General features: G+C 41.4%; 1 protein-coding gene across 2 annotated transcripts; it reads right to left on the bottom strand.

Annotated features, from left to right (window-relative positions):
- Positions 1-396: 396 nt before the first annotated feature.
- On the bottom strand, positions 397-25149 carry josd1 (Josephin domain containing 1). Of its 2 annotated transcripts, none has more exons than XM_062056155.1 (5): positions 25014-25149; positions 24043-24645; positions 23839-23967; positions 13570-13764; positions 397-3310 (listed from the first exon to the last, which is right to left on the bottom strand). In XM_062056155.1, exons 2-5 carry the CDS (start codon positions 24354-24356, stop codon positions 3211-3213), a joined length of 738 nt encoding a protein of 245 aa, XP_061912139.1. In that variant the 5' UTR covers positions 24357-24645; positions 25014-25149; the 3' UTR covers positions 397-3210. The 2 variants fall into 2 exon arrangements, with proteins under 2 accessions (XP_061912139.1, XP_061912140.1); XM_062056156.1 differs by having other exon boundaries at positions 24043-24618; positions 25014-25143.
- Between the last annotated feature and the right edge of the window lie 1474 nt (positions 25150-26623).

Here is a 26623-nt window from a genome sequence, read left to right as displayed (position 1 = left end):
CGGGGGGGTCCAAAGTACTGCCCGGGGGGCCATTTGTGTCCCACTGCATATTTTTTATTGGTCCGTGACACTTTCTAAAGACGAAATAAACACATCCCAGATTTGAACATGACATAAAAACTAAGAAAAATGCAAAGGACCAAACTCTCCCAAAAATGGAACCCTTAAAACCAAAATGGCCGACGACTTGTGCGTCCCACTGTATATGTTTTTGGATGATTTTCGTGTGTCCTTTCAAATGAATATGCACAAAAAATTCTTGTTAAACTCAAGTTTTCCAGTCTGCTTAAAGCCATCAAAAAGGTTTTAGTTGGGAGAATAATATTGTAACATATAAGCTAACATGTGTCAAATAGTTACGCCGGAGGTATTCAACTAATTTTTTTTTGGGGGGGGGGGGGGGGGGGGGGTCCAGGGGGCCGGACTTCTCATTTTGCTATTCTTTCTAATTTGTATATTCTGGAGAACCACCGTCCTCTACAAGACATTTGATTTTAGTCTATTTATTTGGTCAGAGTTACAGGAGCCCTATGCCGTTTTTAAGGACCTCGTGCAAAAAAGCTAGTCAAAGATCATATCTAAGACAGCACTTTTGTGTTTTTAAGAATCCGCAGCAAAAATGTGAGTCTCTCACAATTTTTTTTTAACTGAACACCAGTTGAATAGAATAGCCCAAATGATGAAAAAGAGTGGACTTAAAACGCAACCTTGAGCAACGCACTAGTATAACTAAAGTAGAAAAAAAAGCTACAGCATCACCTTAGTTACGCAAATCACATTACCAAAAAAATAAAGTGTGTAGGAGAGGACTTCACGGGGTGCCTTGAGGAACGCCTCAGTTAAGTAAATCACAAGTTTGAACCCCAGTGTTTTATGCTTGCTAGCAAGGTTAAAATGTCAATGCGAGGATCTGCCAGTGTGTTTACAAAGGTCCAAGTTCCTCCATACAACAGGACCACTCTAACACATTTTCTGCAAAAATGTTTTCAAGTGAAACCACAGGGGCAATATGGTCCCTCCAGTCGACAGTTGAATAACCCTGACCTACATTGTATTGGTTTTAGTATCTTTATTGTACAAAATGTATCAAAGTAGCCCCCTCATCCTTCAAATTCTCTGTATTGATTATCAATTATGTAGTTTGGACACCCCCGGCTTAAAAGTTTGGTGGAATTTTCATGAAATCCAACGTGTCATATATGCAATTTATGTTACCAATTACACAATATCATGACATCCAACATTATACACTCTCCAACTTTATTTAGATTTGATATTTACTTAATCAAGGGTTTATTCCCATCTCATGTGGCAAAATATGGTAATTATAATTATAGATTGACCTCTCATGATCTTAGAAAAGGCATGGATATCATTAGATTGTGCAAAAAAATTATATATATACACACACACAGACATCATTGTTTATCATTATATACCTATATCCTCCTCATTGTTTTAACATCAAGGATCACTGGGAAAACAAATGTAAAAAGACCAAACACTGTGACTGAAGGGTTTGGACTCAACTTAAATTGAGCAAAATACCCCAAAAAGGTCCATTGAGAGCCGCCTGATGAAGATAAATTGGCTTTTTATCCACTGCCTGAAGAGTAACCTGACTGCCGGTTGAACTTTGAACTCGCTGAAGCCACAAGCGATAGACTCAGACTCGTTCGATACACTATTACGCACACAAAAAGATAGCTTATACACGTCACACTGCGATTGTTTTGTGCATGAAAATGAATTGTGCAACATGGGCATTGTTTGGTGAAATGATTCTTTCCATAATAGACTGTCGTTTAGGGGCAGTCCATTAGAGTGGATGACAGGGGCATAGTCCAATCCATAAAACACATGCATCGGGGAAATGCTGTGATTGCATGAGCAATGCAGGATGTAAAAAATAAAAATAAAAAACACTGCAAAACCCAAAACAAGTGCATGAGAGAAATGCTGCAAGTTCACAGGACAAAACAGATGTTAGCCGTTTTTATTAAGACATTAGCGCAGTGGTTCTCAAACTGTGGTACGTACGCGGGCTCCATCTAGTAGTACGCCAAAGATGTCTGTAAATGTGTACTGCATATGGAGTAACATTGTTGATGTTTATGCATCGTGTGTTATCTTACAGTGGCAAAAAATATTAACTACCGTATACTTGTTAAATAAAACCTCTGCCTTGTTTTTAATGACTGCTTAGGCCTACTACGTGACTGTATTTCAATGTTGGTCATTGTGGTGGTACTTATGAGCCAAGCTTTTTCTGAAATGGTATTTGGTAAAAAAAAAAGTTTGAGAACCACTGCATTCGTGGGATGCCCAGAAAAAACAAACATTGCTGAAATCATCTCAACTAAATAAAAATCAGTTGCTCTACAATATTAAATATTATGTCTTGTTGGCTAACATCCACTTGGTTCTGTTAAATTGCAGCATTTATCCCATGCTGTTGTTTCTGAGGTTTGTTTATGGCATCTGCATAATTTTTCTTCTTAATCCTGCATCATTTATGTGATTGCAGCATTTTCCCGCTGCTTTTGTACATTGCTGCACATTTTCCTGCATCAGCCACTGTAGTAAATACATGTAGTATTGCAATATTTCTTTGACCACTACTACAGTTTGAGGAGAAAAAAAAAGAGGCTGCAACTACAGCAAGAACCACTAGAGGGAGTGCTGGAGTTGTTTTGCCCCCCACACTCCCAAAAAACAAGATTGTAGGGTAAAGGCTCGCTCTGTTCCTGTGGCTGCAACACAAAAAGTGACCTCTGACAACAAGGAGTGAGACGTCATCACAACAAAGTGAAGAAGGGCACGCTTTGGTGAAAGTGAAGGATCGGCAAATAAACAATACCCTCTGATAAAGAAGAAACGAAATGATCTTCAAGAGTACTCCGACCACTTTGGAGACTTGAAGAGTAAAAAAGAAAACAAAATATATAAACCAGCAGATCACAAATCAAGATATGTTGTATAAAAAACGCAAGAAGAGCAGAAATTGAATAATCTTCCTTGATGTAAATAACTCTTAAATCCTCCCTGGAAAGTTTCCTTCATTGCTTTGTGTCCAATGAGGAGAATCCCGCCATTAATGGTGTAAACAAACTCCTCCACCTCTCAAAAAGAAACTATATTCCACAAGGAAGCAAAAGGCCCTCACTCAAATGAATCTCAACCGCAGGCTGTGATTGGCTGCTTTAGTCCTCAGCTGTCAGAGCGCCATGTTTGTTGCGCTTCCACTTCCTCCGACACCACCAACAGAAGTTCACAGTTCTTCCCTCGGAGCTGCTGGCGCAGGAACTTCCTTTACAGGATTGACAAGACAACAGAAGAGTGAAAAAGGAAAACAAGTCAACGTGGAAAAAGTTGACATGTACTGCAAATTCATATTTCTTTGTTCAATTACTGCCAAGATTTTTTGGGGGACTTTTTGTGGACGTTTTACTACGTTAGTAAAGCGCACGAGTAAGCCAGGGCATTGTTTTGGATTTCATCAATAAAAGTTGTTTGTGACCGAAAAAAAAAAAGACACGCGCCAAGAGGTATCAATAATTGTATCGTAACATTAAATATCACAATAGTTTGTAATATGATCTCAGGCTAGATACTTTGCCTTATACAGGGTGACACCCACAAACCTTTGAATTAAGCTGCTAATTTTAAGTTTTTTTTCTTTTTAGGGCATACAAGTCGACTTAGTGCACGTAATATTGGAAGATTAATCTTCCCCAACATAACTTTGTCAACCGATAAAAATACATTTTGGTCTATTTTTTTAACAAATCCCACACTATAGTGCAAATATAAATTTTCAGAGTGTTACATACTGATACTACGCCTTCTTGTGTCGTCTACTGATTGTGACAACGCCGACATACCAACATATCCTCTCTCTAGACTTTTAATTTACTTGCTAATTTCCTGTTAATATCTGCTTACTGTGTGCTGTAATGCGCGTCCATCTGAACTTCTTAAACATTACTATGCACTTCTTTCTTGGTGTTGTTTCAAGCCCGGTTAGCTTAGCGATTAGGTTGACTGCTCCTGGCTTTCACTTGGTGTGTAACATGTTTAGCCTTGTCCTCCAGTGATAATTGTACTTGACAATGATACTTAAGATACTGAGAAATGCAGTTTATTTGCCCTAATTGAGGTGATTATTTATAATTTTGTGAAACAGCTCCACACTGTGTATGGAGACACATAATTAGCTGAGAGGATTGCCTTTTGTGACTATTAAAAGGCATTTATTGTCAACGGCCGTTCATGTACTTTTTCACAAAAATCGTCCGGTACCGATCAATCGGCACATTCCTAGCATGTAATCATGTTTATAATTACAACGCCTCTAAACCCCAACCAGGCAAGACAGCAAGAAGCTTTCCTTCATACCAAATACTATAAAAATGGGAGCCATTACCTCCCTGCTTGACACTCAGCATCAAGGGTTGGAATTGGGGGTTAAATCACCAAAAATGATTCCCGGGCGCGGCCACCGCTCCTGCTCACTGCTCCCCTCACCTCCCAGGGGGTGATCAAGGGTGATGGGTCAAATGCAGAGAATAATTTCGCCACAACTCGTGTGTGTGTGACAATCATTTAACTTGAACTTTCTTGATGGCCCATTTTATACACCCGAAGCATCAACATAAGAGTGTGATAATAAGCAATTCAATTCTATGCAACAACAATTTGTATTTATTCATTTGGAAAACTTATAAGATGATTTTTGGCATTAAAGCTTGACATTTTAACATGATTGCACTGTATATTAATGAAAGTATTGTAAATAGCAAAATCAGTGAAGACCTCTTTAAAGGCCTACTGAAACCCACTACTACCGACCACGCAGTCTGATAGTTTATATATCAATGATGAAATCTTAACATTATAACACATGCCAATACGGCCGGGTTAACTTATAAAGTGACATTTTAAATTTGCCGCTAAACTTCCGGTTCGAAACGCCTCTGCGGATGACGTATGCGCGTGACGTAGCCCGGCGAACACGGGTATGCCTTCCACATTGAAGCCGATACGAAAAAGCTCTGTTTTCATTTCATAATTCCACAGTATTCTGGACATCTGTGTTCGTGAATCTGTTTCAATCATGTTCATTGCATTATGGAGAAGGAAGCCAAGCAAGCAAAGAAGAAAGTTGTCGGTGCGAAATGGACGTATTTTTCGAACGTAGTCAGCCACAACAGTACACAGCCGGCGCTTCTTTGTTTACATTCCCGAAAGATGCAGTCAAGATGGAAGAACTCGGATAACAGAGACTCTAACCAGGAGGACTTTTGATTTGGATACACAGACGCCTGTAGAGAACTGGGACAACACAGACTCTTACCAGGATTACTTTGATTTGGATGACAAAGACGCAGACGTGCTACTGTGAGTATGCAGCTTTGGCTTTTTTTTGCGTATGTACGTAACTTTTTTAAAATATATAAGCTTTATGAACCTTGGGTTAGGTGAACGGTCTTTTGGGCTGAGTGATTGTGTGTGTTGATCATGTGTTTGAATTGCATTGGCGTGTTCTATGGAGCTAGGAGCTAGCAGAGGAGCTAGGAGCTAGCATAACACGTACCGTACCGTACGTGCGCGTCACGTACGTAACTTTTTAAAAATATATAAGCTTTATGAACCTTGGGTTAGGTGAACGGTCTTTTGGGCTGAGTGATTGTGTGTGTTGATCAGGTGTTTGAATTGTATTGGCGTGTTCTATGGAGCTAGGAGCTAGCAGAGGAGCTAGGAGCTAGCATAACAAACACGCAGGTGTTATTATGCAGGATTAATTTGTGGCATATTAAATATAAGCCTGGTTGTGTTGTGGCTAATAGAGTATATATATGTCTTGTGTTTATTTACTGTTGTAGTCATTCCCAGCTGAATATCAGGTACCGTGAGTATGCAGCCTTGGCTGCTAAACATTCGATAACTTGACCGTACGTGCGCGTCACGTACGTAACTTTTTAAAAATATATAAGCTTTATGAACCTTGGGTTAGGTAAACTGTCTTTTGGGCTGAGTGATTGTGTGTGTTGATCAGGTGTTTGAATTGTATTGGCGTGTTCTATGGAGCTAGGAGCTAGCAGAGGAGCTAGGAGCTAGCATAACAAACACGCAGGTGTTTTTATGCAGGATTAATTTGTGGCATATTAAATATAAGCCTGGTTGTGTTGTGGCTAATAGAGTATATATATGTCTTGTGTTTATTTACTGTTGGAGTCATTCCCAGCTGAATATCAGGTCACCCTCGGCTCTCACAGCATCTTCCCTATCTGAATAGCTTCAACTCCCCACTAGTCCTTCACTTGCACTTTACTCATCCACAAATCTTTCATCCTCGCTCAAATTATTAATGGGGAAATTGTCGCTTTCTCGGTCCGAATCTCTCTCACTTCATGCGGCCATCATTGTAAACAATAGGGAACTTTGCGTATATGTTCAACTGACTACGTCACGCTACTTCCGGTAGGTGCAAGCCTTTTTTTTATCAGATACCAAAAGTTGCAATCTTTATCGTCGTTGTTCTATACTAAATCCTTTCAGCAAAAATATGGCAATATCGCGAAATGATCAAGTATGACACATAGAATAGATCTGCTATCCCCGTTTAAATAAAAAAAATTCATTTCAGTAGGCCTTTAAAGGCCTACTGAAACCCACTACTACCGACCACGCAGTCTAAAAGTTTATATATCAATGATGAAATCTTAACATTGCAACACATGCCAATACGGCCGGGTTAACTTATAAAGTGCAATTTTAAATTTCCCGGTAAACTTCCGGTTGGAAACGCCTATGTATGATGACGTATGCGCGTGACGTCACGACGGCAACGGAAGTATTCGTACCCAATGTGTCACCATACAAACTGCTCTGTTTTCATCGAACAATTCCACAGTATTCTGGACATCTGTGTTGGTTAATTTTTTTGCAATTTGTTTAATGGACAATGGAGACTGCAAATAAGAAAGTTGTAGGTGCGATCGGTGTTTTAGTGGCGGACTACAGCAACACAATCAGGAGGTTGTGTTGTGTTTGAGCTGCATAGCAGACGCACTACCGTGAGTACAGCTTTGGCTTCCAAACATTTGATCGCTTGCCCGTACGTGTGTGTCGCTATGTGCATGTCACGTACGTAACTTTGGGGAAATATATGTTTCTTGCCGACTCTGATGGCGGCCGGGGTGTCGACGAAAGCTACAACGCCCGCCGCCGCTCCGTAGTTAGCTTCAATTGTTAAGCTTCGCCAAGCTGGAAATTATTAACCGTGTATTTACATGTTCATGGTTTAATAGTATTGTTGATCTTCCGTCTATCCTTCCAGTCAGGGTTTTTTAAAATTTTGTTTCTATCTGCATTTGAGCCCGATGCTATCACGTTAGCTCCGTAGCTAAAGTGCGTCAACGATGTATTGTCGTGGAGATAAAAGTCACTGTGAATGTCCATTTCGCGTTCTCGACTCTCATTTTCAAGAGGATATAGTATCCGAGGTGGTTTAAAATACAAATCCGTGATCCACAATAGAAAAAGGAGAGTGTGTGGAATCCAATGAGACCTTGTACCTAAGTTATGGTCAGAGCGAAAAAAGATACACCCTGCACTGCCTCTCTAGTCCTTCACTCTAACGTTCCTCATCCACGAATCTTTCATCCTCGCTCAAATTAATGGGGTAATCGTCGCTTTCTCGGTCCGAATCTCTCTCGCTCCATTGTAAACAACGGGGTATTGTGAGGAATCCTTCCTCCTGTGACGTCACGCTACTTCCGGTATAGGCAAGGCTTTTTTTTTATCAGGGACCAAAAGTTGCGAACTTTATCGTCGTTGTTCTATACTAAATCCTTTCAGCAAAAATATGGCAATATCGCGAAATGATCAAGTATGACACATAGAATGGATTTGCTATCACCGTTTAAATAAAAAAATGTAATTTCAGTAGGCCTTTAATGGACTGCTTGTCTACATTAGTGCTTTGGAATACACATGTGAAACCGTTTTTTCATGTAAACAATTTAAGGCCAATATTGTCAACAATAAGACAGTACATCATAGAAACAAGATCTACAAGGGCGAATCTCTAATAAGGCTAATTTAGCGATAATACAACCACATGAACCCAGTGAAAAAGGCAAGGAAGTCAAGGTGGAAAAACTTGATGTTTCCCACAATAAAGTGCAAGCACATTTTCAGAATGTTGTCATGCTTCATCAAAAAGCTGAATTTTGGACTTTGTTCGGAAGTTCAGAGAGTAAAGGACTGTGCGAAATCTAAATGCCAAATTTTGCCTGACAATTTTGCATGACATAATTACCTCTGTGATTTTGCCTCATCCTTCACTTTAGGCGAGGAATGTGTGAAGAATGCACTACTGACCCGATGAATCAGCAAAAGAAAGATGACAAAGCACTATCTGCTCACAGATGGTAACTTGGTGGTTGTTTCAGCACACTGCAGCTAGTCCTGCAAAGTCCCACTCTTTAATGCTTCTTCACACAAGATTCTTACAAGAATGAGGCAAAACGACAGTGGTAACCATGGCTTTAACTACCATTAAGGACACCAAGGTCATGTCCTTGGTATTTTTTTAAGGGGCATAAAAAGATATTATATGACTGACTGTTTGTGTGGGACTTTGTGTGCGCTGTACATCACCATGCGGTAGATCATCCTCTCTCAATATACGATCTTTGACCATGCACAACTCCAGACAACAACGTAACACAATGAAGTCCACTTTTACTTTAAACATTATCCTATCCGAAAATGTGCTATCAGCATAATGTTAACAAGAAATCATACTGACGTAACTAATGTTGCTTTCACATGAATGAAATTGACTGTTTGTATGTTACCGTTTTCATGTCAGTCAGGTTCTGTTCACAGAGATCAAGCCCACCCCGCCCTAAAGGCACAACAAGCTCTCTGCGTAGGGCTCTGCGATCCGTGGGTGGGCCCGTTTTGCATGAAGAAGCACATGTCAAATGCAAATTATTGAATGACAAAGCGCTGCATATAAAATTTGACCCCAAACGTATTAGTGGCCACGTCATGCTCTGTCCCTGAAAAGAATATGGGGACACTCATGTGGCGTGCGTCATTAGTACTTGTGTTGCAAAGCAGAAGGTCTTGGGTTCAAATCCCTGTCGTAATTAAAATGGTAGTAAGGTTTTTAAATTTGTTTTAAAATCTAATACGCTAAACAATAAAAAAAAAAAGTCGACTCTTACAAAATCCTACTGATTTTTAAAGATGTTAGATAACATAAGACGTGATAGTTCTACCTCAATGAAAGCGTTTGTTATTCTGGAAATTCATTGTGTTGCTCAAGAAAATATGATTTATATAGCGATTTTTTCTCTAAAGACTCAAAGTGCTTTACATGGTGAAAGCCAATATCTACATCTCTAAGCTACATTCAAACCAGTGTGAGTGGCGCTGGGAGCCCAAGGATACAACAGCAGTGACCAGGATGTCGGAAGTGGGAATCAAACCTGGTACCCTCAAGTTGCTGGCACGGCCGTTCTACCAACAGAGCTGCGCCGCCCCCGTGATTTCAGACTATTGTATGCAAGGTTGCGGCGCCCATTTGAAGCATATTTTCGGAAAGAACATAACTTGTGTGCAAAGCCACCGATATAACTGAAACTTGGGGGAATGATGGTACACAGATTGAAGTTTAAGGTCAGCACGTTTTCAGTAATTTGCTGGACCTTTGTAGGTTTTTAAAATAAAATCTAAACGGTGGGCATTTATCCATTAAATATGGCTGCTGATGGTGTGTTTGATGGAGAAGCAGCTGGAAGGAGATACCATAAAAGTCTACTCTCCAAGGTAAATGTTGTACATTATTATTACATTACTTTATAAAAATACAGTAGATTCTACGGGTGCTCAAAAATATCAATTCACAACAGAATCGTAATTCTTGTTTACACCGATTCTAAATCGATTCATCATTTTCAAAAATCGATATATATATATATATATATATATATATATATATATATATATATATATATATATATATATATATATATATATATATATATATATATATATATATATATATATATATATATATATATATATATATATATATATATATTTGTTTATCTTTATGCTTTTCTGGTACTTGTTTATGTGTATTTGGTATCTTCTGCACAAGTCCCGAAAATGTAAAATAAAACTATGGAGGCATGGCGGAGGTATTAATAAAACAATCCTGCCTTCCTTCATACTTCAAACAAACCATGCGGAATTTCCCCTCCAAGTGTGACGTTTTACAATTAGTGACGTCCGCGGATATCTCCATATATGGTAAAAAATTTACTCAAATAGCTTTGCGCGAGTCTGCCATTGTAGTCCGACTTTGTAGTCAGTAAGCTCCTTCTTTTTCTCTATCCTCGTTGCGGGGCAGACTGTCTCGTACATGCACATGTATCCTCCACTGCTGCCATTTTTAATACAAAGTAGCGTACAGTTCGTTCGTGTGTATGTCAGTAGACTCCATATGGAAACACTAAAAACTACAACATGGCTGACGGGGTGGAAGGAGCTTGGCCTGGAGAACTTTGGCACATACAGTAAATAAGACCGCCCACAAAACGGCGCATCCTGAAAAGACGGTCGGAAGCTGCTTGAAGATGGCCTGTAAAACATAATTTATGCAACATTTTGACCAAAGAACCACCATTAAAAGTTATGTAGACCACAATGAAGCGTTTTAAATATAGAAAAATAATCAAATTATAGGATACATTTTAAAAAAGATCTTTTAGACCATCTCCATGCTTACTTGCTGCGCGTATACGTCAGCAACCAAAAGGAAGTTTTGTAACCTGAAACCAGTTTTGAAAATGTTTTATTATATATACTATACCAAATAATACTTTGCAGAAATTAATTCGAATCGGGAATCTCATTGAATCGAGAATCGATTCTGAATCGACTCGTCACCACAAAACCAGAATCATATCGAATCGTGAGGTGCCCAAAGATCCCTAACTTTATTACATTCTATTGTATTGTTTCATACAACATTTATCGAAAAGTTAGTTTTTATTTTTAAAAAGAATGTCACATGTTAGAATTGTGCTGTTTTTTGAGGGGAGTGTGGGGGCAAGCACCAATGAAAACCACAATTAAATAGCACAGATAAAGGTCTCCTCTTTAAAGGGGAACTGCCCTTTCTTTTGGAATTTTGCCTATCGTTCACGATCATGATGAAAGACAAGAACACACGTCTTATTTTTTTCTTTAGGATTATGTAGATGATAAAAAAATGCTTGCAAAATGCCACCAATGGGAGTCACCATTGTCGCCTTTAAATCCCTCTAAAACAGGGGTGTTAAACTCATTTTAGATCGTGGGCCACATGGAGAAAAATCTACCCCCAAGTGGGCCAGACTGGTAAAATCACAACACGATAACTTAAAAATAAAGACAACTTCAGATCTTTGTTTAAAAATAGAACAAGCACATTCTGAAAATGTACAAATCATAATGTTGTTGGGTATGTTTTTATTTACACTTACATGTTGCGGTTAATAGTATTCTATCTTTGTCGTTATTTATATTTTTTGAATAAATTATGTGATAATGTTTATCGGTCAACTCATTGGTGTTAATTTTCAATCTATCAAGATAAATTACAGTATGTTATTTATGTAGTTTGATAATTTTCTTCGACTGATGTACCAACATCATGTGGTTTATTTTGTACATACATATGTAGCATCATCTACAAAGATACAAAGAATTGCTATTGCGACATCTAGTGGACACATTTAGAACAGCTGTTTCTTTCATTAAAAAATTTCAGGTACATTTTTAGCATTGAACCTGATAAAACCTGTTTGCGGGCCTGATCCGGCCCTCGGGCCGTACGTTTGGCACCCCTGCTCTTGGCACTTTAAAACCCTCCAATGTTTTATATACACACTGCATGTGGTAGGAGACATGTTCATAACAATAAGTAATATGATCAATATTTATGGTGTTTAAGTCATTCTATGCATTACCGGAACTTATTTCCTCAGCGCATTTATTTCCGTTACCAAAGCAAATTTGTGTTTCTATTTCCGGAAACAAAGGCTTGTATCTCCTAATCACGGCAGACTTGGTAACAGACACAGAAAATAAAATTTTTTGGACAAATGAGGATTCACAACCTTCATTTTTTTAAGCTGAATATACGGAGGATGAACTGCTCCTTACAGAAGCGAGCTCAAAGAGAGTGTGAAACGTTGGCGCAGACGGAAGCCGAGGGAGTGAGGTCGGTTTGACTTGACTGTAAATGTGGACAGAAAAGGCGTGCTTTCCCAAATAAAACTGGGAAAAAAACGTCTCAACCAAACGCACAACTGTCCATCGAGTGAGTGACTATAATATTGATCATGATACATGCAGCACGTCATGGTTGTTGTTACAAATACAGTGCATACACTGTCTAGCTAGTTGTGTACAAACAAAAGATGAAATGTGGGCTAATACTTTAGAGATACTGTAATATGAATCAGTACAGATTGGTGTTCTATCGCATTGTGTTGTGCATTACAAACTCAAAAGCCATTCAGCTGATGACGCAGTATCAAGCCTACCTCTTGCTGCAGCTAGATTACGGCTAATACTGTAGCATGCTGTCGCAAGACGATGTATTGCTACGCCAGAAAAATAGTTCCTTAGTCTTTGCTCTTACAATAACAATGTTGCTACAGTTTGGTTATTATACAGGTTACGGAACGTAAATGAAGTATTATTGGCAGTTTTTGAATGCATTTTTTTTTAGATTGAATGGATTTCTCCCATTAGCTGCATTGTTAGCTACCTAGAATAAGCCCATTATTACAAATTAGAATGCAAAAAAAAACAAAAAACATTTGTCTTCTTGTCTTTCATAATGATTGTGAACAATAGGCAAAAAAATGCAGTTCCCCTTTAATAAACACATAGTACTACTCACTGCAGTTAATTAAAATACACTTTTAACGCAGTGTTTCCTCACGTGATTGAGCAAGGTCACAGTTTAAATGAGAACAACTTCACAGCAGACAGGCACACAAAATGTTGTATGAAGGGAACATAAGATATTTGTGTGCCTCCTGCCGTATAGTGGAAGAGCATTTCATTGTTTTACGGCACACTCATCAGTGCGCAGAGAAGTCTGTTCGGAGACAAAAACCAACAGACTCCTTTGTCCCCCATGCAATCAAAGTGTAGAACTCCTCACTAGGAGGGAGGGAGGGGACATTGTGCAATTACATGACTTTCTGCCTTGGTTTATATCATACTTGCATTTTGTATTCATACTTGATCATTATATTTGATCCTTTACTGATTGCTCTGAATTATGTGCTTTCTATTGCCATTGTCCTGTAAATACTGCATATGGTGTTGCTGCTATTGGATCCTTCCTTTCTCTGAGTACACAGTAGTTGGGAATTACTGCTTTAAACTCTAGGAGAAATACATGACATTAGCTGCATGAGACATTAACCAATGCGGTTGATACAATAATCTCAGCATTATTATTGTTCTATCTCTCGTCCCCCTTACCTGAGATCATCTGGACTCCCGATTGGTTGAGGGCCTCGCAGCTTGGAGTCCAGGTTGTAGTAGACCCCTGCGACTTCTCTCACCCCAATCCAGTGCTGGCGTTTGAGCGGCAGCTGTAGTGGTCCCCAGCGGAGATTGGACGGAACGTTGAGAATGAAGCCGGTCACGTTGGACAGCTCAATGCTGCTGACGTCTCTGGAAGAACAAAGATGGTGTTTGTCTATTTGTCCTCACGTCCCTGATGAGCGGCAACAGTGTTTTTATAAGGTAGATTTAAAAACAAACATTTTGTTGTCGTATTAAAGTTAAAGTACCAATGATTGTCACAACTATTTTACATATATATATTATATATATGTAATATACAATTTTGCCACACACTAGGTGTGGCAAAATTATTATTATTACATTTGACCCATCACCCTTGATCACCTCCTGGGAGGTGAGGGGAGCAGTGAGCAGCAGCGGTGGCCGTGCCCGGGAATAATTTTTGGTGATTTAACCCCCAATTCCAACCTTTAATGCTGAGTGCCCAGCAGGGAGGTAATGAGTCCCATTTTTATAGTCTTTGGTATGACTCGGCCGGGGTTTGAACTCACAACCTACCTTATGCGCCATGCCACAATATTTAAAGACTACCACTGCAAGTATCAACAATAACGAAAGCATTGTTTTGATTGGCACTGTCACTGGAAAGAAACTGCTCAAACACAATAAAGAAGCTAATATTTAAGCAAAAACAGCAATAACTCATCAGATTGTGCAGGGGTACCTAATGTTGTGTCCAGGGAGTGTAGAAATCACTATTGATTTGTTGACGTGTAAAATCAGTCATTATCTGAATTACAGATTATAGATTCTGATTACATTTAAACCTTTTTTCTTCGTTTGTTTTCAGAGCTTGTTATAATAAGCTTGTTTTATCATAACATGAACCAATTTTTTTTAATAGAACTGTTTTGTTCATCTGCATCTTGTATTTCAGTTACCCGGTATACCCTTTTTCTGAAGTATCCAACATTATGAAGTGAAACATGAATGTTATGAAATTATGCTCAATATTACATTATATGAGTTCATATTTTACTTAATATTAATATTATACTTGGCATGATACGGCACTTTGAGATGTGTGATATCATGCCTGCAAACTATCTAATCAGATAAAGCATAAAAAGACCTCACTTTCCTAACTTGAGTATTAAAGAAGTTTCAGTAACTTTTGTTAAAATACATTATGGTGCTGTTACATATTGCTTTACAATTGACATAAAAGCTGCAACGTTATGTATCTTTCTTATTAAGTATCCCAACTCAATCACATTTTAACATGTAGCGTTCAGCATATAGAAAGTGTCAGAAAAAAAAAATCTCTATTTACTTGAACTATTTACAATAATGAATGTAGCACACTCCTATAGATCAGTAAGCATAAACACAGTGGCTAACATGACAGGACATGTCCCAAATAGGGATGTTTTGATCAGTGTTTTATGGTGCTGATTCCGATACCAATCATCCATGAGTGAAATAGATCGATCACAATACTGTTACCGATCATATGTATTAACTGTAGATTTTTCAATGTATTTATGGTGAAAGCATACAGTGTAACAAAATCAACACATTGCTTAAACAATGTCCGTATTGTCTTTGATTACATACAATTGTTTGATCACAATAAAGTAAATGGTACACAATAACTAAACACAAGTAAAAACTACTATCTAGTACTCATTTGAATTTGCTCATGTAAATACAAATCCAGACTTCTTGAAGCATTTATTTCTTGTGTTATTTCAAGCGAGCTTCGCGATTAACATGTTTGAATGATAAAATTTTTAAACACAATACTAAACAGACAAAAACATGGATGGTGGTGGAACAATATCAACTAAATATTCAAATTAATTAATTATTCCCATTTGTCACATACAATATTTTGAGCAAAATTAAGTCAATAGCACAACAGAAATAAACTCCAATGGCTCTGATTTATTTCCTTAGTTGTTTGTCCTTGTAAAGTCCTTCTGTGTCTAGGGTCAAAAAACGATTTTATGATAGTAGACATATTGAGCTAATCACTGTAGTATCAACAATATACTGATACATACTTTGTATCGGTACTGTTGACATTTATAGCAACCCGCCCCACCCCTTTTCACATTCAACAGCTCTATCTTAGTGGTCAGCTTGACTTCTTGTATTCTGTGTAGTGTAGCATGTTTAGCTGTTCATGGTCCTCCAGTGGTGATGTTACTCATAAGAAACAGTTTATTTGCCACCATGGAGGCAAGGATTGGTGACTTAGAAGTGGCTTAGCACTGTGAAGGCACTCGCTAGCAAAGGACGTTACATTGCATTGAGGACGCATCCGTTGCCATGCTAGAATATGTAATTACATGCATTATCATGATATGGCGATAGAATTTAAATCTCTATCATCAGCTAAATTTATATCATTTATCACATGTCGTCTATATTGCGTGACCCTAGAGCAAAAAAAACAAACCAAAAAATAGATGATTCGATTTTTGTGTCAGCCACTTCTTCTCAAATAGTGGGGGACTCCTGATGGGACGCGGTGCGATGCCAGGGGACCCCGGGTAATATGCTTTATCAGTATCGTGCTTCAAACCCCGCTTCAAAAAGCTGGGCACTGCAAACATGCTCATTGCAGCCTTTAAGCCTGATTTGCTCATTTTGATTAAAAAAGAACAAATCAGCACAAATTGTTTTATATTAATTTTTGTTTTTGTCGGTTAAAGTATAAAGTAATAAGGATAAAATGTTATGCAGAAGTGTACTTATAACAATTTCATAGTATTCATAGTCACGGATAGGGGGCGGGGGGAGTGTGTTCTTCTTTGTAGGGGGGGCGTAACAGAAAATAATTGAGAAGCACTGTTGTAAGACAACTTTCCTAATCTTGAACCACTGCTCACAAAAGGGAGGACATTTGTCAACTGTTTTGCCTATGTTATTATTTTTATGACACTCCATCATATGGTGGTGCGCTTATTCAACTCCGTAAGTGAAATTAATTAGAAATGTACGCGCAGGCACCAAACACCTCCACTTTAAGGATGTTAGCAAAATCACAACAGACAGCTTTAGTGGAGTGAGGAGAACATGTCTACAAGATATAAGCAAAATTGGTTTAAAAAAGTTGGCCGCCATTATCAATACGTCTCTGCAGGAACACCTCCCAGATTTAGTCTTGAGATCCATCATGACTGTTTTGGACTTTTCTGTTATTTTTCCTGTTTTTAGTATTTCTTCCTGTCCAGCCATCTTATTTTGGTTTCTCTTCCTGTTTTAGGACTGGCTTTTTGTGACTCCACCCCTGCTTCTAAATGATGAACACGTGTTTTTCTTTTTCTTTGTGTTACAGGTGTGTGGACTTGTTCGGTGTCTTATTTTCTTTATTTTTTTAAGTTCCACTTCCTGTTTAACATGTCAGGCTACCAATGTTCGGAAAATTACTTTAAAAAGTAATTAATTATAGTTACTTATTAGTTTACCAAAAAAATATCTGAATTACTAATATAATTACTATTTAATATATGTCATTATTTCACATGGGAAGGTAATTAATGCATTACTTAAAAAAAAACTTCAAATATCTGGCATATGAGAGCATAGTGTGTGCCTTTAGAAGGTGGTGTCTGTTGCCAAGTGACGTGTGACGTCAGCGAGAGTGCGCTCAGAGCATCATTTTAGCTCAGCTGTGTTTGTTAGCTTAGCAGCTGCAGTTTTCCGGCACTGACAGCAAATCTGTTGAATCTTTTCACTGGATTGTGTTAGCGATAGTTAATAAAGAGATTGAATGTGCTTCAATGGCTGTCTTGTCTCCTTGTCTACACACGGGGTACAGTATATAGAATTTCCAGCTTGTCACTTCAATCATCATCTCCTCTCTGAGCTTCCACCTTACCGTGGTAGAGGAGTTTGCGTGTCCCAATGATTCTAGGAGCTATGTTGTCCGGGGACTTTATGCCCCCTGGTAGGGTCTCCCAAGACAAACTGGTCCTAGGTGAGGGATCAGACAAAGAGCAGCTCGAAAACTTCTATGGGAATGAAACAACAAAGACTCAGATTTCCCTCGCCCGGACGCGGGTCACCGGGGCCCCCCTCTGGAGCCAGGCCCGGAGTTGGGGCACGATGGCGAGCGCCTGGTGGCCGGGCCTGCCCCCATGGGGCCCGGCCGGGCACAGCCCGAAGAGGCAACATGGGTCACCCCTCCAATGGGCTCACCACTCATGGGAGGGGCCGTAGAGGTCGGGTGCATTGTGAGCTAGGCGGCAGCCGAAGGCAGGGCACTTGGCGGTCCGATCCTCGGCTACAGAAGCTAGCTCTTGGGACGTGGAACGTCACTTTGCTGGGGGGAAAGGAGCCTGAGCTAGTGCGCGAGGTAGAGAAGTTCCGGCTAGACATAGTCGGACTCACTTCGACGCACAGCAAGGGCTCTGGAACCAGTTCTCTCGAGAGGGGCTGGACTCTCTTCTACTCTGGCGTTGCCGGCAGTGAGAGGCGACGGGCTGGGGTGGCAATTCTTGTTGCCCCCCGGCTCAGAGCCTGCATGTTTGAGTTCAACCCGGTGGACGAGAGGGTAGCTTCCCTCCGCCTTCGGGTGGGGGAATGGGTCCTGACTGTGGTTTGCGCTTACGCGCCAAACCGCAGCTCAGAGTACCCACCCTTTTTGGATTCACTCGAGGGAGTACTTGAGAGTGCTCCCCCGGGTGATTCCCTCATTCTACTGGGGGACTTCAACGCTCATGTTGGCGGCGACAGTGAAACCTGGAGAGGCGTGATTGGGAAGAATGGCCGCCCGGATCTGAACCCGAGCGGTGTTTTGTTATTGGACTTTTGTGCCCGTCACAGATTGTCCATAACGAACACCATGTTCAAACATAAGGGTGTCCATATGTGCACTTGGCACCAGGACACCCTAGGCCGCAGTTCCATGATCGACTTTGTAGTTGTGTCGTCAGATTTGCGGCCTCATGTTTTGGACACTCGGGTGAAGAGAGGGGCGGAGCTTTCTACCGATCACCACCTGGTGGTGAGTTGGCTGCGATGGTGGGGGAGGATGCCGGACAGACCTGGCAGGCCCAAACGCATTGTGAGGGTTTGCTGGGAAAGTCTGGCAGAGTCTCCTGTCAGAGAGAGTTTCAATTCCCACCTCCGGAAGAACTTTGAACATGTCACGAGGGAGGTGCTGGACATTGAGTCTGAATGGACCATGTTCCGCGCCTCCATTGTCGAGGCGGCTGATTGGAGCTGTGGCCGCAAGGCAGTTGGTGCCTGTCGTGGCGGTAATCCTAGAACCTGTTGGTGGACACCGGCGGTGAGGGATGCCGTCAAGCTGAAGAAGGAGTCCTATCGGGTCCTTTTGGCTCATAGGACTCCTGAGGCAGCGGACAGGTACCGACAGGCCAAGCGGTGTGCGGCTTCAGCGGTTGCGGAGGCAAAAACTCGGACATGGGAGGAGTTCGGGGAAGCCATGGAAAACGACTTCCGGACGGCTTCGAAGCGATTCTGGACCACCATCCGCCGCCTCAGGAAGGGGAAGCAGTGCACTATCAACACCGTGTATGGTGAGGATGGTGTTCTGCTGACCTCGACTGCGGATGTTGTGGATCGGTGGAGGGAATACTTCGAAGACCTCCTCAATCCCACCAACACGTCTTCCTATGAAGAAGCAGTGCCTGGGGAATCCGTGGTGGGCTCTTCTATTTCTGGGGCTGAGGTTACCGAGGTAGTTAAAAAGCTCCTCGGTGGCAAGGCCCCGGGGGTGGATGAGATCCGCCCGGAGTTCCTTAAGGCTCTGAATGCTGTGGGGCTGTCTTGGTTGACAAGACTCTGCAGCATCGCGTGGGCATCGGGGGCGGTACCTCTGGATTGGTTCCTCTCTTTAAGAAGGGGAACCGGAGGGTGTGTTCTAACTATCGTGGGATCACACTCCTCAGCCTTCCCGGTAAGGTCTATTCGGGTGTACTGGAGAGGAGGCTATGCCGGATAGTTGAACCTCGGATTCAGGAGGAACAGTGTGGTTTTCGTCCTGGTCGTGGAACTGTGGACCAGCTCTATACTCTCGGCAGGGTCCTTGAGGGTGCATGGGAGTTTGCCCAACCAGTCTACATGTGTTTTGTGGACTTGGAGAAGGCATTCGACCGTGTCCCTCGGGAAGTCTTGTGGAGAGTGCTCAGAGAGTATGGGGTATCGGACTGCCTGATTGTGGCGGTCCGCTCCCTGTATGATCAGTGCCAGAGTTTGGTCCGCATTGCCGGCAGTAAGTCGGACACGTTCCCAGTGAGGGTTGGACTCCGCCAAGGCTGCCCTTTGTCACCGATTCTGTTCATAACTTTTATGGACAGAATTTCTAGGCGCAGTCAAGGCGTTGAGGGGATCTGGTTTGGTGGCTGCAGGATTAGGTCTCTGCTTTTTGCAGATGATGTGGTCCTGATGGCTTCATCCGGCCAGGATCTTCAGCTCTCACTAGATCGGTTCGCAGCTGAGTGTGAAGCGACTGGGATGAGAATCAGCACCTCCAAATCCGAGTCCATGGTTCTCGCCCGGAAAAGGGTGGAGTGCCATCTCCGGGTTGCGGAGGAGACCCTGCCACAAGTGGAGGAGTTCAAGTACCTCGGAGTCTTGTTCACGAGTGAGGGAAGAGTGGATCGTGAGATCGACAGGCGGATCGGTGCGGCGTCTTCAGTAATGCGGACGCTGTATCGATCCGTTGTGGTGAAGAAGGAGCTGAGCCGGAAGGCAAAGCTCTCAATTTACCGGTCGATCTACGTTCCCATCCTCACCTATGGTCATGAGCTTTGGGTTATGACCGAAAGGACAAGATCACGGGTACATGCGGCCGAAATTAGTTTCCTCCGCCGGGTGGCGGGGCTCTCCCTTAGAGATAGGGTGAGAAGCTCTGCCATCCGGGGGGAGCTCAAAGTAAAGCCGCTGCTCCTCCACATCGAGAGGAGCCAGATGAGGTGGTTCGGGCATCTGGTCAGGATGCCACCCGAACGCCTCCCTAGGGAGGTGTTTAGGGCACGTCCGACCAGTAGGAGGCCACGGGGCAGACCCAGGACACGTTGGGAAGACTATGTCTCCCGGCTGGCCTGGGAACGCCTCGGGATCCCCCGGGAAGAGCTGGACGAAGTGGCTGGGGAGAGGGAAGTCTGGGCTTCCCTGCTTAGGCTGCTGCCCCCGCGACCCGACCTCGGATAAGCGGAAGAAGATGGATGGATAGATGGATGGCACTTCAATCATGGATTTGTTGTTCATTATTTACTCATAGTAGTAGTAGGGGTGTGTGTATGTGTGTACTTAGCTTACCAGTTGTTTGCTGTGTGATGTTGCCTTTACCTATTTCACATTAAGTTCATTTTAGTGTGGTGCTGGTTGTTGCTTTCCCTAACAAAAAGTTACTTCCTGCATTGAACTTGCTGTGCTTTGGACGCCGTCTTGTTGACATACAACCACATCAAAAGTGGTGTGCCACGATACATCAAATGCATCGGTAAGACGTTGTAACGTACGTATATGTGATTAATTAGATTACTCATTACAAGTAAAAGTAATGGCGTTGATAACACAGTTATTTTGTAATGTTTTTCCTATCACCACAAACTACATTTTTACCTATGCTCAGAGCGCTGGTTCCTCACCTGTTCCCTGTTGGCAACTAAGAGGCTCACCTGTCCCTAATTGCCTATCACTGGTTCATTGTTCCAAAGATTGTGTTGTGTGTTCTTGTGTTTTTGCCTTGGCTAGCATTGCTTTGCCTGGTTTGATCTACTGCTGTAGTGATCCTTAAAGGCCTACTGAAATGAAATGTTCTTATTTAAACGGGGATAGCAGGTCCATTCTATGTGTCATACTTGATCATTTCGCGATATTGCCATATTTTTGCTGAAAGGATTTAGTAGAGAACATCGAAGATAAAGTTCGCAACTTTTGGTCGCTGATAAAAAAGCCTTGCCTGTACCGGAAGTAGCGTGACGTCACAAGTTGAAGAGCTCCTCACATCTGCACATTGTTTATACCAGCAGCGAGAGCGATTCGGACCGAGAAAACGACGATTACCCCATTAATTTGAGCGAGGATGAAAGATTCGTGGATGAGGAAAGTGAGAGTGAAGGATTAGAGTGCAGTGCAGGACACCAGGGTGTATCTTTTTTCGCTCTGACCGTAACTTAGGTACAAGGGCTCATTGGATTCCACACTTTCTCCTTTTTCTATTGTGGATCACGGATTTGTATTTTAAACCACCTCGGATACTATATCCTCTTGAAAATGAGAGTCGAGAACGCAAAATGGACATTCACAGTGACTTTTATCTCCACGACAATACATCGGTGAAGCACTTTAGCTTCGTAGCTAACGTGATAGCATCGTGCTTAACTGCGGATAGAAACAGAAGAATCATGCCCCTGACTGGAAGGATAGACAGAAGATCAACAATACTATTATTACTTCTACTATCAGGAGACACCGAACCCTGGACCTGTAACTACACGGTTAATGCTGTCCAGCCTGGCGAAGCCTAGCAATGCTGTTGCTAACGACGCCATTGAAGCTAACTTAGCTACGGGACCTTGACAGAGCTATGCTAAAAACATTAGCTCTCCACCTACACCAGCCCTCATCTGCTCATCACCACCCGTGCTCACCTGCGTTCCAGCGATCGACGGCGCGACGAAGGACTTCACCCGATCATCGGTGCGGTTGGCGGCTAGCGTCGGGTAGCGCGTCTGCTATCCAACTCAAAGTCCACCTGGTTGTGTTGCTGTAGCCAGCCGCTAATACACCGATCCCACCTACAGCTTTCTTCTTTGCTGTCTCCATTGTTCATTAAACAAATTGCAAAAGATTCACCAACACAGATGTCCAGAATACTGTGTAATTTTTCGATGAAAACAGACGCTGTTTGTATTGGGACACAATGGTGACCCAATACTTCCGTTCAATCCGTGACGTCATGCGCAAACGTCATCATACCGAGACGTTTTCAGCCGGATATTTCCCGGGAAATTTAAAATTGCACTTTATAAGTCAACCTGGCCGTATTGGCATGTGTTGCAATGTTAAGATTTCATCATTGATATATAAACTATCAGACTGCGTGGTCGGTAGTAGTGGGTTTCAGTAGGCCTTTAATTTTGGTACCCAATACAGAACTTCTACTTGCACGTCACTTGCCTTCTCTGCATCCTGGTATTACGCCAACACCAATCATGCGCAACTGTAACAGATTTTTGTCTAACGATCAGGGCATAGAACCAAATTCTCGGCCCCCATCCCACCCTAAACCCAACGTCGCAGCCCCATACACACACTTGGTATGTGTACAAGCACAAAAAAATAATTATTGCATGGATTTGGTTGAAACCAGTTTTTAATCTTAATTTTGCTTCTGACTTAACATAGCTAGATAAACTCCCTTAATAATTTGTTTTTCTTTTGAAATATAAAAAGTTAATATCAATACAAAATGACCAAAATATGAATTTAAATAATCTACTAACCATTAGTTTCTGAAAAATATTAATTATTCATTTAAATATGATTATAAAAAAGTTTTCCTTTACTTCATAGTGTACAGTAGAGATTAGCTGATATACATAGCATTATTATCAGTGGATAATACGAATCCTAATAATACAATCTCCTGGGAGTTAATTCTCTCCATGTCTTTAAAACTTAGTTACGCCTCTGTTTTTAACTTTAATCAACGTTCTTTGAACGCACCACAGTTATGGTAAAAAAATGCAAAAGTGAAACTTTTACATAACTTTCTCCTATGCTGCCACAAATATATTTTTTTGAATTTTTACCTTTCTTCTATCACTTCATCTTGGTTCCAAAATGTTGGCGCTGTGTTTAAATGCTTAAAAAGATGAGCTTTGTTGTGTTGAATGAAATATTCCATGAATGGTTTGCCGCTATCCCGGTCGAATGACCCATTTTGCATTTATGATGAGGGGGGTGTAGGTAGTCTTTCAAGAAACTTTATTGTTGAACTTATTATATTAATTTCATATTAACATTTATTATGTCGTTGTTTTTATTTTCTTGCATCTTCAAACTTTACAAAAGCCCAGCCCCCTACCGTGCTTGGGGCCCCACTTAGACGCCCCTGCTAATGATCATAAAACTTTGAGGAAATCTGTATAACATGTGTACTAGCTTTTTGCGCACAAACCAAATGTCATTTACTTCCACACAAACGTTTTGGAGCAACACTTCTCCTTCACTGACCTTCTTTTATCCCACCAAACCGCCTCAAAGCCTCGCGTCTGCAGGGCAGCCATGATGACATTCACGTCGTAGTTACCGTTTCCCAGCATGCTCTTCTTGTGAGACGCCACCAGAGTGCTGGGAGAAAGCCTGCAACGAGTCGACAAGGAAAGGCGTTCAGGAGAAATGAGAAGGCAAACACAGGTGGACAATGTGGACGCGCACCTCTGGTAGATCTCCTGCAACGTGTCCCTGCTGAAGGCCGAGCCGTCCTGGAAGACGTTATTGAGCGCGTGCAGGGCGCACAGCTCCCGCCGCTGCTTCTCGTGGTAAATAGCCGGACGCGCCGGTGAAGGTTGAAGAAGTGGCGGCGCCGTGAGCGAAGACGAGGAGGATGAAAGCTCTCGCTTCTCTGCTCGCACTACTTCCCCTCCACCAGCTTTCTGCTTGCTGACCTTCCAAGGCATGCACCCCAAGTCCTGGAGGCTTCCTTTGCCTTTCCCCTTCCACTCGCCGCCTGGATACGGAGTGCTGCCCATCTCGGGTCGTTGGCCACCACCTTCAGGAAGCTAAATCTGCATCATGACAACCATCGCCGTGGAAACCTCTCAGTCGCTCGGAAGAGAGGCGCTTTTGTGTTTTTAGACGATTGCAGGGAAGGTGAGGGTTTAAATTGGGTTTATCTTGGAAAGGGGACATAGGCCGGGCACTAAGAGACCTTTCTCAAAGACGAGATATCAGTGTGACTTCCTCCATCCTCAGTCGGGCTTTTTGTTCCATCGTGAGGCGGCCAAACTTCCCCTGGAAAAGGGCCGGAGTGTCCAAAAGCTGTCCGAGCAAATCACAAAACACATTAGGAGTCAGAATTGCCAAAAGAAACACGTTCCTCCCTATAAATAACTCCCATGTTGGTCAGTAGACCCAAAAATGAGAAGGTAAACATCCTCAGCAGCTGCTGGAAGGAAGCTGGCTGCTCAGTTAGCTGGCAACAACAGCACAAAAAGAACCAAACACACACATTCGCCTTATCTCATCGCTCAATAATCACATTTACGAAGAAATTCACAATTCATGGCCAGATTGCAGCCAAGTGACCACAGTGTGACAGACTGACTCGACGTTGTCTTGAGCAAACAAGCCCGAGCAGCGCCTCCTCGTTACGCTTAATAACTTGTTTTGGGTAAACGACAACTCACCAAATCTCTGCCGTCACACACCCAAATGTGGCACGCCGCTCTGAGGGGATGAAACTAGGCTCTGTTCCTTCTCACAGGGGAGTTGTGTCCTTTGTCTTTAGCCACTTTTCACCAAGTGACTCGACTGCGTCTGCTTAGCGCGCATGCGCGGGAGCGTCACTCTGACTTCATGTTGCTGTTTGCGTCACTCAGAAGTGGGCGGGGCCAGTGAACACCTTCGGGGTGGGCGAAACTTTTGTGTGGTTTTTTTCATTCTTATTTATTTTATTTCGAACTCAAACATTTAAATAATAATCTCGGTCCAAAAAATAATAATAAAGAAATAACATTTTATTTCGAACACAATAATATCAAAAATAATCTTGGTCAAGACAAAAAAAAAAACAAGGATGTATTTTGCATGACCCATCATCACTCACACTAATTCCATACTTCTTTGTACATATTAAGCTTATTCTTTATCAACTAATAAACATATTAAGCTTATTCTTTATCAACTAATAAACACATTTACAGAATACATAATCACTTGATACACAACAATTTACAATGGGATACATAATTAAGGATGTGCCGATTGATCAGCCACACTGTATCGAACAGTTTTCGTGGAAAAGTATGTGATCGCCATTGCATATTATTTGATTTTGATTTGATTTTTATTAAGGATCCCCATTGGCTGGTTGCCACAACAACCCCCTAGTCTTCCTGGGATCCACAAACTCAATACAATTACAAGTAAAAGCATATAATTATAACTACACAATACAAAACCAAACACAAATCATCAACAAGCAAACTAATTTACAGACTCAGATAAAATATTATTGCAGATCACAAACGCCGATCCCCTCTGGCTAATATCGTATTAATTTTTAGTCCTCCATAATCGGCATGGAGCCGCTTCTCCAAGCTAGTAATAATCACCCCTATTGCAGCAAAAAAAAAACAACCTGCAATTCTTTGTATCTTAACACTATCAAGTAGCATTATCACTGGAGGACGAGGCCTAACATATTACACACAGAAGAAGAGAATAAGGAACTATAGTTTAAATATTGTATTGATATTGTTAATCTGCCAATACCACTTACCATAAATACATTGAAAAAACAGAAAGGTAATACACGTGATTGGTATGAGTATTGGTATGGGCTAGAGATGTCCGATAATGGCTTTTTGCCGATATCCGATATTCCGATATTGTCCAACTCTTTAATTACCGATACCGATATCAACCGATACCGATATCAACCGATATATGCAGTCGTGGAATTAACACATTATTATGCCTAATTTGGACAACCAGGTATGGTGAAGATAAGGTACTTTTTAAAAAAATTAGTAAAATAAGATAAATAAATTAAAAACATTTTCTTGAATAAAAAAGAAAGTACAACAATATAAAAACAGTTACATAGAAACTAGTAATGAATGAAAATGAGTAAAATTAACTGTTAAAGGTTAGTACTATTAGTGGACCAGCAGCACGCACAATCATGTGTGCTTACGGACTGTATCCCTTGCAGACTGTATTGATATATATTGATATATAATGTAGGAACCAGAATATTAATAACAGAAAGAAACAATCCTTTTGTGTGAATGAG

The sequence above is a fragment of the Entelurus aequoreus genome, linkage group LG08 (genome assembly GCF_033978785.1).
Source record: "Entelurus aequoreus isolate RoL-2023_Sb linkage group LG08, RoL_Eaeq_v1.1, whole genome shotgun sequence".
NCBI classification, from domain to species: Eukaryota; Metazoa; Chordata; class Actinopteri; order Syngnathiformes; family Syngnathidae; genus Entelurus; species Entelurus aequoreus.
Note: the sequence above shows the minus strand (reverse complement) of the source record. Positions and strands in the feature narration are given on the sequence as shown.